At 42.6% G+C, this 15,019-nt stretch overlaps 1 protein-coding gene across 1 annotated transcript in view; it reads left to right on the top strand.

Moving 5' to 3' along the window:
- LOC142786544 (protein O-mannosyl-transferase TMTC1-like) overlaps positions 1-14,767 on the top strand; it is a 62,926-nt gene extending 48,159 nt beyond the window's left edge. Inside the window, exons 9-18 of the mRNA XM_075884257.1 lie at positions 3,458-3,625; positions 3,779-3,892; positions 4,375-4,518; positions 6,408-6,619; positions 7,339-7,474; positions 8,402-8,546; positions 9,530-9,667; positions 10,535-10,657; positions 11,403-11,480; positions 11,702-14,767. Of these exons, the coding sequence (XP_075740372.1) occupies positions 3,458-3,625; positions 3,779-3,892; positions 4,375-4,518; positions 6,408-6,619; positions 7,339-7,474; positions 8,402-8,546; positions 9,530-9,667; positions 10,535-10,657; positions 11,403-11,480; positions 11,702-11,839 (1,396 nt within the window). The 3' untranslated portion in view covers positions 11,840-14,767. The remainder of the gene's footprint in view (positions 1-3,457; positions 3,626-3,778; positions 3,893-4,374; positions 4,519-6,407; positions 6,620-7,338; positions 7,475-8,401; positions 8,547-9,529; positions 9,668-10,534; positions 10,658-11,402; positions 11,481-11,701) is intronic.
- Positions 14,768-15,019: the final 252 nt, after the last annotated feature.

The following is a 15,019-nucleotide window of genomic DNA, read 5'->3' as shown; positions in this document are numbered from 1 at the left end:
TGCCCGCGGCCGGTTGTCTACACTCATCTACAAAAATTAGTATTCTGTGACGCGACTACAAGCCAAATGTAATTGACTGGTGGTAACATGAAATTAGTCATATGCATGTCACGAACAACAACATTTAGATGCCACGCTATCGGTGTGCTCGTGACCGGTTCGCTAGCTTGATATGCTCTAAAATTGTTATCAACTGACGCGTTTGTATGACGAACATAAGTGACAAGTTCTAAAATAAAATTCATGCCGCGTTTAATATGTATTGCATGGCCTACGTCAAACTATATTGGTGCGTTTTCTGGAGTTTTGTTACCAGGATATAAACGAAAGTCGGTATGGCATGACATCAGTGCATGACGAACGTAAGCGGCAGGTCATGCATGACCAGGTCATGTACGTACGGTCATATGGGTTTTCGTTATATTGTGTTGTGTTATAACTGTTTTGCTGTGGACAGTTTGACGTACATATTGCCTCAGCTCCTCCATATCAATAAGATCTGCAGCGAAAATAAATTTAAAAAATCAATACTGAATGATAATAAAAATGAACAATCAGAAAAAAAAACAAAAAAATGCATAATAGCACATTTAAACTAGTTGACATAACGTGTGAATGAACTGTTTTGTTGCAGCAGTTCATACTGTCATAAAAGATTCCGACGCAAATTTTTCTAATTCTACTCTCAGTTAATATACTAACACATCAGTTCATAAATAATAACCCCCGGACCATCACAAGTGCTCATCTGGCCCGGTTCCCATTAAGAAGTCTGTCAGGACCTATAGGTTTTATTCGCGTGGTGCATATATTTATTTATTTATTTATTTACATATACTGCCAATCCCAATTAGGGATTATTGCAGGAAGGGCACATACATTGTGAAAAGGCAAGATTTATACAGAAAGCACTCACTGAATTATTATAATAACGAGCGAGACAAAGCCGACAGGAATACAATTGATGACTACATCTGTACCACTAAAATACATTTAGTAGCATAGGACATCAATTCCAACTAGTACTGAAAAAAAAAATGAGCAGTTCAAACAGTGGACAAGAAAAAAAACAGGGCTCGTCAGTTCTGAAGACAATAAATAAAATTCGAGCAGAGATGAAAAAGTTTGCAATGATTGACTGTTTGTTATACTGATTGGCAAGTTATTCCACTCGCGAATTGCTAGTGGAAAAAAAGAATATTTCAGACAGTCCGTCCGGCACTGATATTCATTCAGTGTCTGAGAATGCTTTTGTCGTGTTGGCCTTGTGTCTTCAAATGACATATACTTTGAACGGTCTATGTTTAGCTGTTGGTGAACTAACTGATATAGGAATTTCTGACGTGCCAGTTTAGCGCAGTTTTTTATTGTTAAGAGACCTGCTTTTTTTAAAAGTTCTGTGGGTGAATCAGTTATTCTGTACTTGTTATAGACAAATCTAATCGCTTTTCGTTGTATTCGTTCTAGGGCATTTATGAGATTGTTTGTAAAGGGAAACCACGCGACGTTTGCATATTCTAAGACAGGTCTGACGAATCATGTTGCTCATGCATTTGGGCATGACAAACATGTGATATGCCGAGTGTTCAAATTCAAGCTTAATGGTTTTCTTAAAATTCAGCACTAGGAAGAACTTGAAATCTATTTTCGCAGATACGTTACGCATCCAGGGGGACACATATTGATACAATAATGGTGGGTGTCAGTGGCAAAATTATTTGGATTCAATAATTAACTTTTCAGGGATTGCAGTGAGTGGACAAATTTGTATTTAGAAGTGGGAGACAGTTGCGTTTCTACAAAAAACACGTTGGAAAAATTATTCTAGCATGCCTGTGCTCCAAGATATTGCGTGGAAACCTAATTTTGCTTAGCGTGACTACACGTGCAAGACAGTCAGCACTGGCGCGAACCTACTTTACGGAGGGCCACGGTAGTTACGTGCATCGTTTAATCTGACAATAGGTCGAGGGCATTGGTAAAGATGATAACGGTTGCCCTTCTACTACAGGTCGGCGACACCAAGCTACGGCTGTTTGTCACATCGGGAAAAAAACATTCCACTGATATTCACCGCCCTGCATGCTAATGATGCAAAGTACAGTTGAACCTTACCATGGGATACCTCGGGCACAGAAATGCTAGAGAAATTCTTCCACGTGTAAATGTTTCGAAACGCAACTGCCTCGCATTTTTCAATACAAAACTCTCTGCTTACTGTAGTCATTGAAAAGCTAATTACTAAGGGCATCTTCAGGAAAGCACACCAGTGCGCACCAGTGCGTCTGTACGCATTCGATTAATTGCACCGGTGCGCACCAACCATCTTTGGTAACCAAAACGCACCTTGTTGGGGCACATTTTTTTTGTTGCTCCGAGGTCTTCCGAAAAAATTTGTGGAGTGACGCTGTGTAATCCCAGCCTTCGTTGTGTGCCGCGCGCGTAGCAGACGATCAGCAGACGACGCGCAACGGCTAGTATGGCGACAGCAAGAAAGATAGCAAGCCTCGAATTTTTGGAGGCTTGTTTGTTCAGTTCATTTGATGACGACAGTGAAGATAAAATTTTGCTAAGATTGGTGACCAGGCACACCGATGAAGTACTGAAAGTTCGCAATTTTGTGGGGGAAACCGTCATGCTCTACTCCGAGGTCGACGTGAGTAATTTTATACATACATATACTTTAATAGTGTGTGAACTGGAGCTTATTGCTTCTATTCATAGCGTAAAAAAGCGCTCACCATGTAGCAGACGATGCAAAAAGCCGGACGGAGTGCAGGGGGGGGGGGGTGAATTCAAAGCGCGTGCGTTACGCTAGGTAGCGCTAGCAGTGCGCCCCAAAGTGGTCCAATTTGTCTTCGGTATTTTCATTTACCCCTCCACAGAACTGGGGCGTTCTGCCTTTTTTGGTTTTGGGGAAATTATAGACTGCTCAGGGGCACAATTCCGAAGATGCTATAAATCCTAGCTGATTGGGACATTGAGAGCTACCATTATGGTCTATAGGACCCCCTGGATACATAAGTGTTCTCCGAAGGTGGTTTTCATGTTCTTCGTTGTGCTCAAACTTAAGAAAACCATAAAGCAAAACATTGAACACCCGGAATAGGAAACTAGATCTCAAAACACGAATGACTTCCTTTACAACCAAATACCAAATAAGCAATGTATGGAACTTTTTACTGGCTGCTTCCCATCGCATTGATTCCCAGACGGATTTTTTTTTACACAAAACGCTGCGTATGATTCAGCTTTTCACGTTGCGCTTGGCTCGTCAAGCAATCAGTATTTTTTAGAGACATCAATGTGAGCTTCTCATATTACGAAGTTGGCATAGACATGACACAACTGTTGGCTTTTATTTGTTTGCCATCGTGATGTGTGGTTTCTTGTTTGATGTTCCATTTAATTATTAGATACTGCAGAATTTGCTGCACTGCAATTCTCCTTATTACAGCATCGGCATGTCCCTGTTGGTGGCCGAAGGGCTGTGCCACCTTCACATGCGGTGCTCTAGAGTGCTCCGGTGGTGCTCTACGAGCATCTGCTTCATTCTGGTGCTGCTTTTCGCTGCCCGCACTTGGAACAGGAACAGCGTGTGGGCGTCCAGAGAGGCCCTGTTCGAGTGGGTGAAATTCGTACTGTTTTCACGTGCAGTTCAGCTTTTGTTTCACATTCATTGTTCACCAAACGTAGAACGCGAATTAACTTTGCACGCTTTCTTTTTTTTCGTTCAGCATATATACATTAGGTGAATGATGCATTCTGTTTGTTCCAGATCTGGTGTAAGGGACCTTCCAGGAAACGCAAAAGTGCATTACAATTACGCTAATCTGCAGAAGGACATTGGGAACTCGGATTTGGCCATCAAACACTACCGGCTAGCAATTGCGTGAGTTCTCGGTCGCTGTAATATTTGCTCAACGTTTCTTACATGCAGTGTTCTTGTCCAGATACATTCTTCATTTAGTGCTTTGTTTTTTTATGTATGAAGTAGTTCTCACTCTTTTTGTCACCAAACGTCGCGTGACAATGAGAGGAAAAAGAGAGCACCAGAAACCGAGTACTTAAACGATACCACCCGAACCATAAAATGAGGCATGCAGGTTTTTATACGACGTAACCCGGGCATTCGCACTAGCGCTACCAGCCAAAGGAGCTATCTTTTTTTTAATATGGTCTGTGGCCAATAAACCTTTGAACGGGATTGCATTACCTACGCTTGTTCAGGCCCAGACAAGCGAGAAAGAATATTTATTTTTACTGCGATTACTGAAGCCTTCGCTTGCACTGGTGAGGACGTGGCATACTGTAGCAGGTGATGGGGCGTAATGCGATAAGGTGATCTTTGAACACTTTTTCCGCTTTCCGCAGGTTGTGGCCAAATCACGCCAGCGCTCACAATAACTTGGGCACTGTGCTGACGTCAGCGGAGGAATCTGAACAACACTTCCGGTACGCCTTGAACGTGAATGCAAACCACCCAGGGGCTCATTTTAACCTGGCGAATATCTACAGGTACATGTGACTTTTCTGTCTGGTGTAGCGAGGTTAAAAACTGAGAGGAAAGAGGCACACTTGCAACGAAACATTATTTTTCGTTAATCGTAAATATAAAGCCGTGAAACAAAATTCACAGCATATGTACGGAATGAATGAGGATGAGTGGGCCGAAGCGTCCGTCAATTCGTCTGTGCTTCCATCTGTGTGTCCATCCGTCCTTACGTGCGCCCATTCGTTCATACGTTCTTGCATCCATCCGCGCGTCAGTCCATCCATTCGCGCGTCTTTTCTTCCGTCCGTTCGTGTGTCTGTCTGTCTGTCCACCTCCTTGTCTGTCCGTCCGTCCGTCCGTCCGCGCATACGTCCGTGCATCTATTGAGCACTTCAAGTGCCGCCATTTCGCTTCTTTTCATCATATATATTCATCTTATCCAGATAACGCCATTCAGCGGATAATCCAAGCACTAAACTAGAGTAGGTACCACATTTCTGCTCTCAGCGCTTTGTTAACACCGAGCGCGTGATAACGACGCCATGCTGCGTTTTTCGTAACATGTGGGCACGCGGATATGATCCCGAAGGCACCCGTGCCACTGGTATGCGGGTATATCAAGGAGAATAATCCTTCTTGGGGTAGCCACAGGTTACGTGCTACGACAACGGGACGCACAAGCCACACCATAAGGAGGTTCGCCCCTACAACACTTTGTCATAGAGCGAAAGAAAAAATGGCCGCGTATTTGCCTGCTTCACTGCTAACGGCGTCGAAAGAGAATAGTCCTCTGCTTGTCTTGTTACATGAATCTTGGTCTCAATATTGGCTACCCATGATCCCCTGTTTTTGTACCATTTCTGTACGGTTTCGGTACTGCTCCAGCTAAGGTGCGCAATAGGCTGACGCGCACTGTATGCTCTAATGAAGTGCCAAGTTGCTTCCTGTGTCACTATTTAACGTACGCTTACGTTCATTCGGACGCCTGTTCAGGTGCCGTCCAGTTTGACTGACGTGCACCAGTCACGCAGTGTGCGTCAACCGACTACACACGGAAGCTGGAGAAGACGTTAGAGCTTTGAAGATATGGCAAATAGACAAAAGCGAGGGTTGTTTGAAATTATTGCTTCAATAAATTGGTCAGAAAACACACCAGCAAGCCACCTGTTGCTTTATTGTACTGTGAGATAGACTATCTTCACGACTAGTGCGATGCGTTGGTGTGTTTTTTTGTTTTTTTTTCGCTATGTGGCAATGTTATTGGTAACACGTGATGTTTCCGTTGCATTATGTTGGCAATTCACTCAAAGTTTGGTCAAGTTAGAGTCTACTAAAAGAGAGGAGTACCCGGTCCCAGCTTCAAAAAATGAAGCCCAAACAGGGTCAACCCGCTTGTGGAACTGCGGTCGGTAGTCTGGGTTGTGTCGCTGTTTTAAAAGTTGCGGGAGGATCCGAAGGGGTAAAATTCCCTATTACTACTTAAAAGGCCCGAGTTAGAATCGCAACTGTAGATAGCGCAATTTTATTCTTAGTGTCACTTGTACAGCTATATTGGTTTGGCTTTGTTTCTTGAATCTTACTTCAGTGCGCTACGCATTGCAAAAAAATGCGCGAAAATTGAAGTAACGAAAATGATAATGGTGAGTAAAATTTAACGTCTCAGAACCACCATATGGTTCAGAGAGACGCCGTAGTGTAGGCCTCTGAAAATTCCGACCAGCTGAGGTTCTTTAACATGCACCCAAATCTGAGCACACGAGCCTGCACCATTTTCGCCTCTATCAAAAATGCAGTTGCCGCTGCCGGGATTCGTTCCCGCAACCTGCAGGTCAGCAGCCGAGTACCTTAGTCACTGGACCGCCATGGTGGGGTGAAAAGAGAGAAACTTGACAGTGTCATTATTTTCGTGCAGCAAGCAAGGCCAAAAGGACGTCGCAAGAGCCCTGCTGGAACGTGCAGTGGAGCTTGATCCCGACTTCTGCGAGGCGTACTCGTCGCTTGCGGCCCTCATGGCTGAAAAAGGTGACCTGGCTGAAGCAGAGAGGTTGCACCAGATGGCGTTACGCAGCGATGACCGAAATGCGGATGCCCGCAACAACTACGGCACATTCCTTCAGTCACACGGTGAGGCCGCCTTTACTGTGGCTTCTATTCTTGTATATCAAGTCCACAGTCATGCTATGTATTAGGGGCGTTAAGCGCCTCTATTAGCTAAGTAACTGGTAACTCGTTTGGTAAACTGTATCGAAGTCAAATCAGGTAAACACTTAAAAATTGTTACTGCATCGCATGACAACTTTTCCTAGCTTCGCTTTCTTTCCAATCTTTCTTCCCTATTCCCCCTTCCCCTAGTGCAGGGTAGCAAACCGGATGCTCGATTTTCTGGTTAACCTCCCTGCCTTTCCCTCAATTTATTCTCTCTCTCTCTCTCGTTTCAACTTATAGGCGAAAATTTTAGCGTAATAAGACGGCTGGACGTATTTTCTGATTCAACATTCAGACGTTACATTTTTAGCACGTCCTTCGACATTTCTAACAGTATAAACATGATATGTTGCTGGGAAGGTCAAATAACGAAGCGTTTGGAGGCGCTGCCACATGGCACGTTTGTCGATATTAATTTCAAACAGCGAAGTTGGAAATTCAAAGCAAGCATAACTTCAAGAAAAGACAAAGCGTAAACGAAAACTGCCACTGGTACTGAAGTATATACTTGCCGTTTCACACAAATGACACCCCCGCTCTATAATTTCTCTTCTGTAATATAACTCGAATTACTTGTTGCAATATTCTGCCTATTGATGTCGTTATTCAAATAATCATGGATGTGCTCGTTTGTGCAGGCCGTGCTGAAGAGGCCATTGCACAGTATAAACAAGCCCTCGAGATCCAGCAAAACCACACGGCGGCACTATTGAACGCAGCTAGAAGCCTTCACAGCATGAACCTCAACATTCAGGCCGAAAGTCTTTACAAAAGGTCAGACAGTTACCAACAGACGAGCTTGATGCATAGGACTACGTTAACCTATCAACTTCCCGGTTGTTTTGACAATTTACTGCCCACATGTCATAACAGCTGACCTAAAAAGAGGATCAATTGATTAAATTTCCAGGCAGGTTCATTTGCAACATACACGTATTACTGATGCCCCTGAACCATCAGAACTACGCCCATTGCCTCAAATCAAGAGTCTCTAACGTTTTAGGTTCAGCGGGCCAAGCCGCGGTAGGGCATTTAAAAAGGTGAGCGTATGTTTAAAACGGCGCAAGCCAAATATTCTCAGCATAGACCGATGTTATTGAAGACCACTAGCTGATCCATGCTGTTAGGGGGAAAATCTGAACAAGATACCGTCACTGAGTGTTCGTGTTCCAGTGATGGATTTCTTACAATTTGCTTCCTCGTAGTTAACATAATGTAATGTATTACTCGTGTTTTACGTAATACTTTCCTTGACGTGTCTTTGTAGGAACTGCGCATCGATGCCCCCTAGTGCGTTCTAGCCTTTCAGATAGCACTAGTGTTACAATTAGGGCTTCAGATGTATTTAGTAGGTAACACTGATGTTGCCTAAACATTCACGTTGTCAATTTGAATGAATGAGCTTCTGAGTGACATCTACCATAGCGTGACATCACAAGTATCAGGGAGTGAGTTTTCCAACCATGTTTCAAAAGCTTGGCTTCCTACAAAATAACTTTTGACACATCATATCAGAGTTGTTTTTCATCGTATATACAAATGATTGTGTAGAGCAAATGTGGGACGGTCGCTCAAGAAACCTCACTAAACGTACGTTGCCGTTAAGCCAGCACCATGCACGCTATACGTGAATCTGGCATACTGGTCGAATTTTCGCAGTTTCAGTTTCCTTGATAACATTTGTTCTTCTTTTTCGGACAGGGCCCTCGCTGTTGAGCCGGATCCACAGGTGATGGACAACCTGGCTGTCTTCTACGTCAACGCTGGCCGCCTGGCCGAAGCAAGAGAGCTGTTTGAAGATATTCACAGGCGTTTCCCGGAGCACCGCGAAAGCAAGGTCCACCATGTGAGTCACGGAAGCCAAGCGGAACTTCAATTCTACCAATTAAGTATTCGTAGCACCTAGTACGTGGCATCGTTAGGCAACGCGCACTGCTTCTTTTCACGTGAGCGAAACGTAAGACTGGAAATGGCAGACCATTTCCGTTCTATTCTTACTACTAACTTACTTACATAAGTGCTTTTGTCTTTCCTTTTGCTATTTACTGTCAGGCGACATGGCTGTAATAAATAATAAGCACAATTTTTAAGTACAGGCTATAGTTCATTGCCTGTTAAACACAAAAGAGCCGCCAGAATTGTAAACGTATTTCCAATAAACTGACCCAACTTTCTCTGTTGATGTCTGCGACACACTGCGAACGGCTGAAAGCATTTGTGTTTGTAGCGCGACTTTCATGCAAAAATTTTGTTTAGAAAGGCAGTGACGTAATACCAGCCAAGGTGGTACAAGAGTACAGGACGCGTGTGCATGCATTTAAATCAACTTGAATCCTCTCAAGGTGCATGGTTGAGAAAAAAGAATAATGAATTCTTCAAAATATAGAATACATTCTCGAGAGTGTGTGCAATAAAAGAAGGGGTATATTTGTGACTCTGTGAGGTTGACGTTAAAGTAATTTTGAATTATATGTTACGAGAGGTGAAAGGCGTGCTGATGTTCGTTGCTGCAGTAGCTGTTTAGGCACTGCTGCATTCACACGTGTTAAATATCTGCATTTCTATGAGCGAACGTGTTTGTATTCGTGCTTCACTATGTAAAAGCTATAAATGAGTACTGTACCGATTTAGCGTGCTGTGGAAAGCAACCTATGGTGTATTCTTGGTAATAAGGGCTGCAGCGCGAGCACGAAGGTGCTAGAAGAAACGGGAAACGAAAGGTGAAGCAAGGCACCTTCGTGCTCGCGCTGCAACCCTTATTACCATGAATGCCAACCAACTAGCCCAAATAGCCGTTCTTATGGTGTATTACTTTAACTTTATTTTCAGGCCCAGCTCCTGATTCAGCTCAGAAGCTTTCGAGCAGCTGAAGACCTCTTACTGGATGTGATTGAACACAACAGCACCGACAGAGGAGCGTTGCACACGGCTGCCCTTTTATTCAACCACATCAACCGCACAGTCGAGGTACTTGTTACCTTATACCAAATTGGACAACCAATTTGTTTTGTTCGTGTGTGAACCAAGCATTTGTTTCTGCGCGGAATATCACTTGCTTGTCAATGTTTTCCTTGCGTGCGCGTACTTAAAATCATCGCTATTTATTTTTTCCTCAGCATTTTCCACAGAAACATATCACTGGCCTTCGTCCGTTATAATATTTCACCGAATGCAATAGCGCGGGTAAATCTGCACTCCCTGTAATAATGTTTCCTTTTATCCCTAGAACTCAGGTAACTTAATTTTTCTGCGAGAAATAATGGTTCCATTTCTTGCACTACATCACTGTAAAGAAAATGGCGAGCAAGCATGCGATTTTGTTTTTATTGTCAAATATCTTCAGGCAGCAAGCAATAAGTGGTGATTAACATCTCAAGATAATTTAAATGCCTTGCAAGTAGCCAAATTGTGGGCTGGGGTGTGGAGTGGCCAAGTTTCGTATCTAGACATCGAATCGAGATGTGATTCAGTACTTTTCTCAGATCTGCTAACCAATTATTTGTAGAAGGAACTTATGGGTTGTTAAATTACATTGCCAATTCCACACAGAATGCTCTATAACTACGGTACTGTTGAAGAGACCGTAAAAAGCGCCTGAATGGATATTTACGCCCGAAAAATACGTAAACAATTTGTTTGATTTTAAAAGAACTTGTCTTATACATCTTTATTTTACCTAAATAAACAATGTACCAATTGTATGCAGCAAATTAAGTTGCCCACGCTGTCCTGAATACAATTAGTGACTGTCCGAACTGCTGTGCTTTCTCGTACTGACGTTTATGATCAGTGGATTAGTCATCAGGTTGTTTATATTTCTCTCTAATATTTCAGGCACTGGACTACATTTTAAAGGCTTTAAAGTTATGCGATGTGGATGACCTGCGTTGTGCGAAAATACACAGCGATCACGGTGACATACTGAAGGACTTGGGCGACCTCAGCTCGTCGGCAAAGGTTGGTTCTTTGAAGGAGGTATTTTTTACTGAATTAGCATATGTTTCTACCTCGAACTAGCTTGAACTGAATAATTCTGTTGTGAAAGCTTTAGGCTTTTATAATGTCTGATATTTCGTTTCAGTAAGTTCAGCCAAAGTAATGCGGTAATTTGGAGATACTTTCGCATGGGCAGAAAGGTGTGCGTACAAAGTAACAAAATTAGCAAAAATATTGTAAAATATAACTTTAGGTCAAAAAGCAGCTGTTTCACAAAACTTTTCTAAAATCTGGCTACATTTTCACTCGGAGCTAATAAACAGTTTAAAGATAGCAGTGTGAAAATGTATCAACCCAAATCAAACAGTAACATAATACCATACCGCTGTAAAAAGCTATAATACTACTCATACATTTTTTGGTTTTTATGAATACAAAAATATTTTGTCCATGAGCAAACATTCTATAATGTTACGTCTTTGATCATTCACTCAATATTGTTGTTCGTTTATTATCTGTAGATGTGCTGTGCTGTCGAAGGCAGAATTAAAGCTGGAAAATTTTCTGTGCAAATGTTTCAGGGAAAATAAAAGATGATTGCCACAGAATTGTGGATTTCTTATGAATTGTTTTCCTAAGAGACAGTCGTCAGGCATGCATCTAGAGATGGCCACTTAAATTATGTCGTTATTATGCCCCCTACGTGTTCTTCATATATAATAACATACATAAAAAACAGAAAGGGCCTTTTTGTTTTTTGTTTCAGAGTTACGAAGTGGCCATTCGCCTGGATTCTGGTCTTGCTCACGCTCATCTGAATCTCGCTGTGATCAGACACTTAGAGGTGAGCATTGAAGTTGCAATATTCGGTAAAACATTTCTAAAATTTGTTTTATCATGCTTCAATATTCATTTTCTTCGCCAAAACACACAATACTTGTTTGCTTATTCCTTGCATTTTCTCTTACAAGAGCTGCACTTGTGCATAAACAACTGATTATCCAACGCAAAAAACTTCATGTGCGATCTACTGGCTAACATTTTATGTTAACCATTGTCCCACAGAGTGACTACCAAGGTGCCTTTCGACACTATCAAGTTGCCCACTCATTAGACCCAGAGAACAAGCTGATTACAGACAACATGGCCAAGTTGAGGCGACAAATCACCAGGCCACTCACGCCTTTCCACGACTGTGTATAGGGCGGATACTTCAAGCCGGAGGGCGGTTACCGTGCAGCTTTTGGGCATATGGACATTGACGCTTCGGGCGGTGTCTCTTGAACTGGATTCACGGTGTCGCGCTTTGTAGATACCAAAAACTTTGCCAGTGAGCATGCAGATGTTCTCGGACTAATAATGAGTAATTCAAGCGTTATAGGTGTATTTATTTCATCAACTGTGCTTCAAACATTACGTCCTCTTTCACAGTGCTGAGATACCCCCCCAAAATTGTGACATTTTATATTTGTAATAGGAGGGCTGACAACTATTGAACGGGCTTTTCATTTCATTATGCACCGCGCAACTCTTTCAAATTGACGAGGCTTAATGCAGTATTTACCCTCCTTGAATGTCCATAGTGTCACACAGGGATTTTCATGGAGTGATTATGGCTTCACCACATCATGTTTATTTGCAATGTTTATGCGTTAATGAAATTGATTGATTGATATATCGGGTTTCACGTCCCAAAGCCAGCATATGATTTTGAAAGACGCTGTAGTGAAGGGCTCTGTAAATTTCGACCACCTGGAATTCTCCAAGGTGCACCCATATCTGAGCCCTTGTGCCTACAGCATTATCGCCTCCATCAAAAATGTAGCCCCCGCAGCCCGGATTCAGCAGCCGGGTACCTTAATTACTAGACCACTTCGGCGGGGATATGTTAATCAGATTGCTCCTGCTTTCATAGATGATTGCATAAATAATCTTATTCAATCTTGTTTTTTTTTTTGCTTGCAAAACAGATAAACCTGCACAGGGGTTTCGCACACAAATTTTCTATACATGAGAACTTCTTAACTGTTTTTGTGGAATTTTAAAATTAGCACGAATAAAAGTGAATGACGACTATAATTTTTGTCACGTATTTCGGTCTTTACACTATTTCAAAAAGACATTAAAAAACAAGAACCTTGATTACCAATTGTGCCGGCTGTGCCAAACCTATATATCTTCCGCCTTCTTGTCAGTACTTCTGTAGTTTGCTGTCGTGAAACGTACCAATTCTTTGAGCAGTGTAACAAAACTATGCAACAACGTGCCTATATTTCCGACTGTCAGTGTTTCTGGTGGGAGAGCCATTGCAACGTAACTCTCTCAAAGAGCGACAGATTTGCTCACGCCTTGTCGCTCTGACTGGATCGTCATATGCGTCGTCAATCACGGAGGCTTACGAATTGAGCGAAGTCCAAATGCAGCAGTGGCAGGACACAAGAACATTTCGTTCAAAAAGTCTGACGTCATCACCAGATTGCAGCGCGCGTGTACATTGATCTTGTTTGTGTGACCTACAACGAGTGTGCAAAATCTGTGTATGTCCTGCTTTACAGGACGCAATGCAGACGAACGTCCTTAGCTGCTGAGTGTCTGCTAGTGTATAGTGGTAGTTGTTCTTTTTCATTGTCCTGAGAACAACAGAGAGTTGAACTGGTTGATGAGCATTTACGATAACCGAAATGGAAGCATGTACACAAGAACACAAGAGAAGCGATCAAGACAACATAAACACCGTGTTCCTGTTGCCTTTGCCTGTTCTGTCGTCGCATTGCTCCTTTTGCCACCGAGTTGTTGCCTCGTGAAGGATTTACGTAGAATAACATTTATTTTACGCATATTTTGGTAACCTTTACAAATTCGCAATAGACTATTTCTTGGTGTGTTTGCATTATTTTCAGGTCAGTGAAAACAGGGCGGCACAGCAGCAAAAGCACATCAAAATGTTGCGAGTTCATCTGTTCCCGAGTTCCTTCGGCCTTCTTCATAGGACAGCAGTGCCACACCCGCTGAATACTGTTCGTAACGCTCAACGCTATCTATCCGCCATCACAGCAGTGGCAGTAGCGCATACGCAGTCTGTTTTCCAGCGGCAGCATACAGTTTTGTGATAGCGTGCAACAACAGCTGTTAAATCGTGGTAAAGCTCGAGCAACGCAAAGGGCTGAGTACGTATGACGAAAGAAGGTGTATAAAATCGCCGTCACCACAAGGAGAAGTGAACGATTGCTCAATGGCATAGGTGTGATACGAATGGACTAATAGCCCCCCCCCCCCTGCCCCATATGCCACTAATTTTTGGTCAGTTGCTCCTAAGGATCGTAATAAAGTGCACTGTCTCTTAGTCTATCTGCACCGGAGACAATGCGAATGACATTTCTCGTGTGACTGCGAGAAAATTGTGACCCGCGTTACTTTATCTGCGTAGTTAGGTGCACATGGCTTATGTAGAAAATAAAAATGCTGTCCAAGAATACAGTTGAGTTTTAAGTGGCTTTCGCGCAGCTTACGGGGCAGTAACCAAAAGTGGGTGTTGATGGCGTACCATAGGTGTTAATCGTATCCAAAACGTTTCAGACGCTGAATATGTTGCCTTCCTTCCACTATAGCCGCATAACGAAGTCCTAAATGCCGGATGACCTTGCAGGAGCCGTTATTTGCGTCGCCTTACTTCACCAGAGCCTGGCAAAAGTATATCTTTTTCCAGGAAGCTGTCTAACTGTGTGAATAATCCTGTCAATGCTAGCATGTTCTCGGCGTTCATCGATAATATTGCCCACTGAAGTGCAATGATCCGAATTGATGTGTTCGTATAGTCCACGATAAGTGATGTCATCGAGCTGTGGGAGTTTTCATTTGTAGCTGTGGTCTAAAAGATAAGTCAAAGTGTTTCTTAACGTCGAATAACTCAATCTACGTTTCGTAGACCTATTTTCAATATTGCTCATTGGGAGAAATTTGCGCACTTATTTGCCCCATGTGTGCGCTTGTTGGTCACCACATGTAATAGAGTGTCATTGTTAAAATTGTTATCTCATTCCTGTCTGACTGAGTGTTTTCATCCGTAGCAAGTTTGTAAAAGATATCATGTTGTCATTTCCCACACTAAAAAAATGTGATGTCTTCATGAAATTCTGTCCCTTTTTCAGTGAGTATTCTGACAACCGTGTTGTTGTTTTATTTTTTGTTTCGCAAGAGCGCGCGTGATCACATTTAGTCCAGTCCTCCATCTGTACACGGCCTCAAAATTTACCTCTACTGCACGCTCTTCTACATATTATGTGTAGATTAACCAGCCTGTCATGGTTAATAACTGTCACTTCATTACAGTGATCTCAAAAACACACACTTATGAAGATAAGCACTGATGATGTAAACATAAAA

This window comes from Rhipicephalus microplus, unplaced genomic scaffold (genome assembly GCF_043290135.1).
Source record: "Rhipicephalus microplus isolate Deutch F79 unplaced genomic scaffold, USDA_Rmic scaffold_25, whole genome shotgun sequence".
Lineage (NCBI taxonomy): Eukaryota > Metazoa > Arthropoda > Arachnida > Ixodida > Ixodidae > Rhipicephalus > Rhipicephalus microplus.
This window is presented reverse-complemented; position numbering and strand designations above follow the sequence as displayed.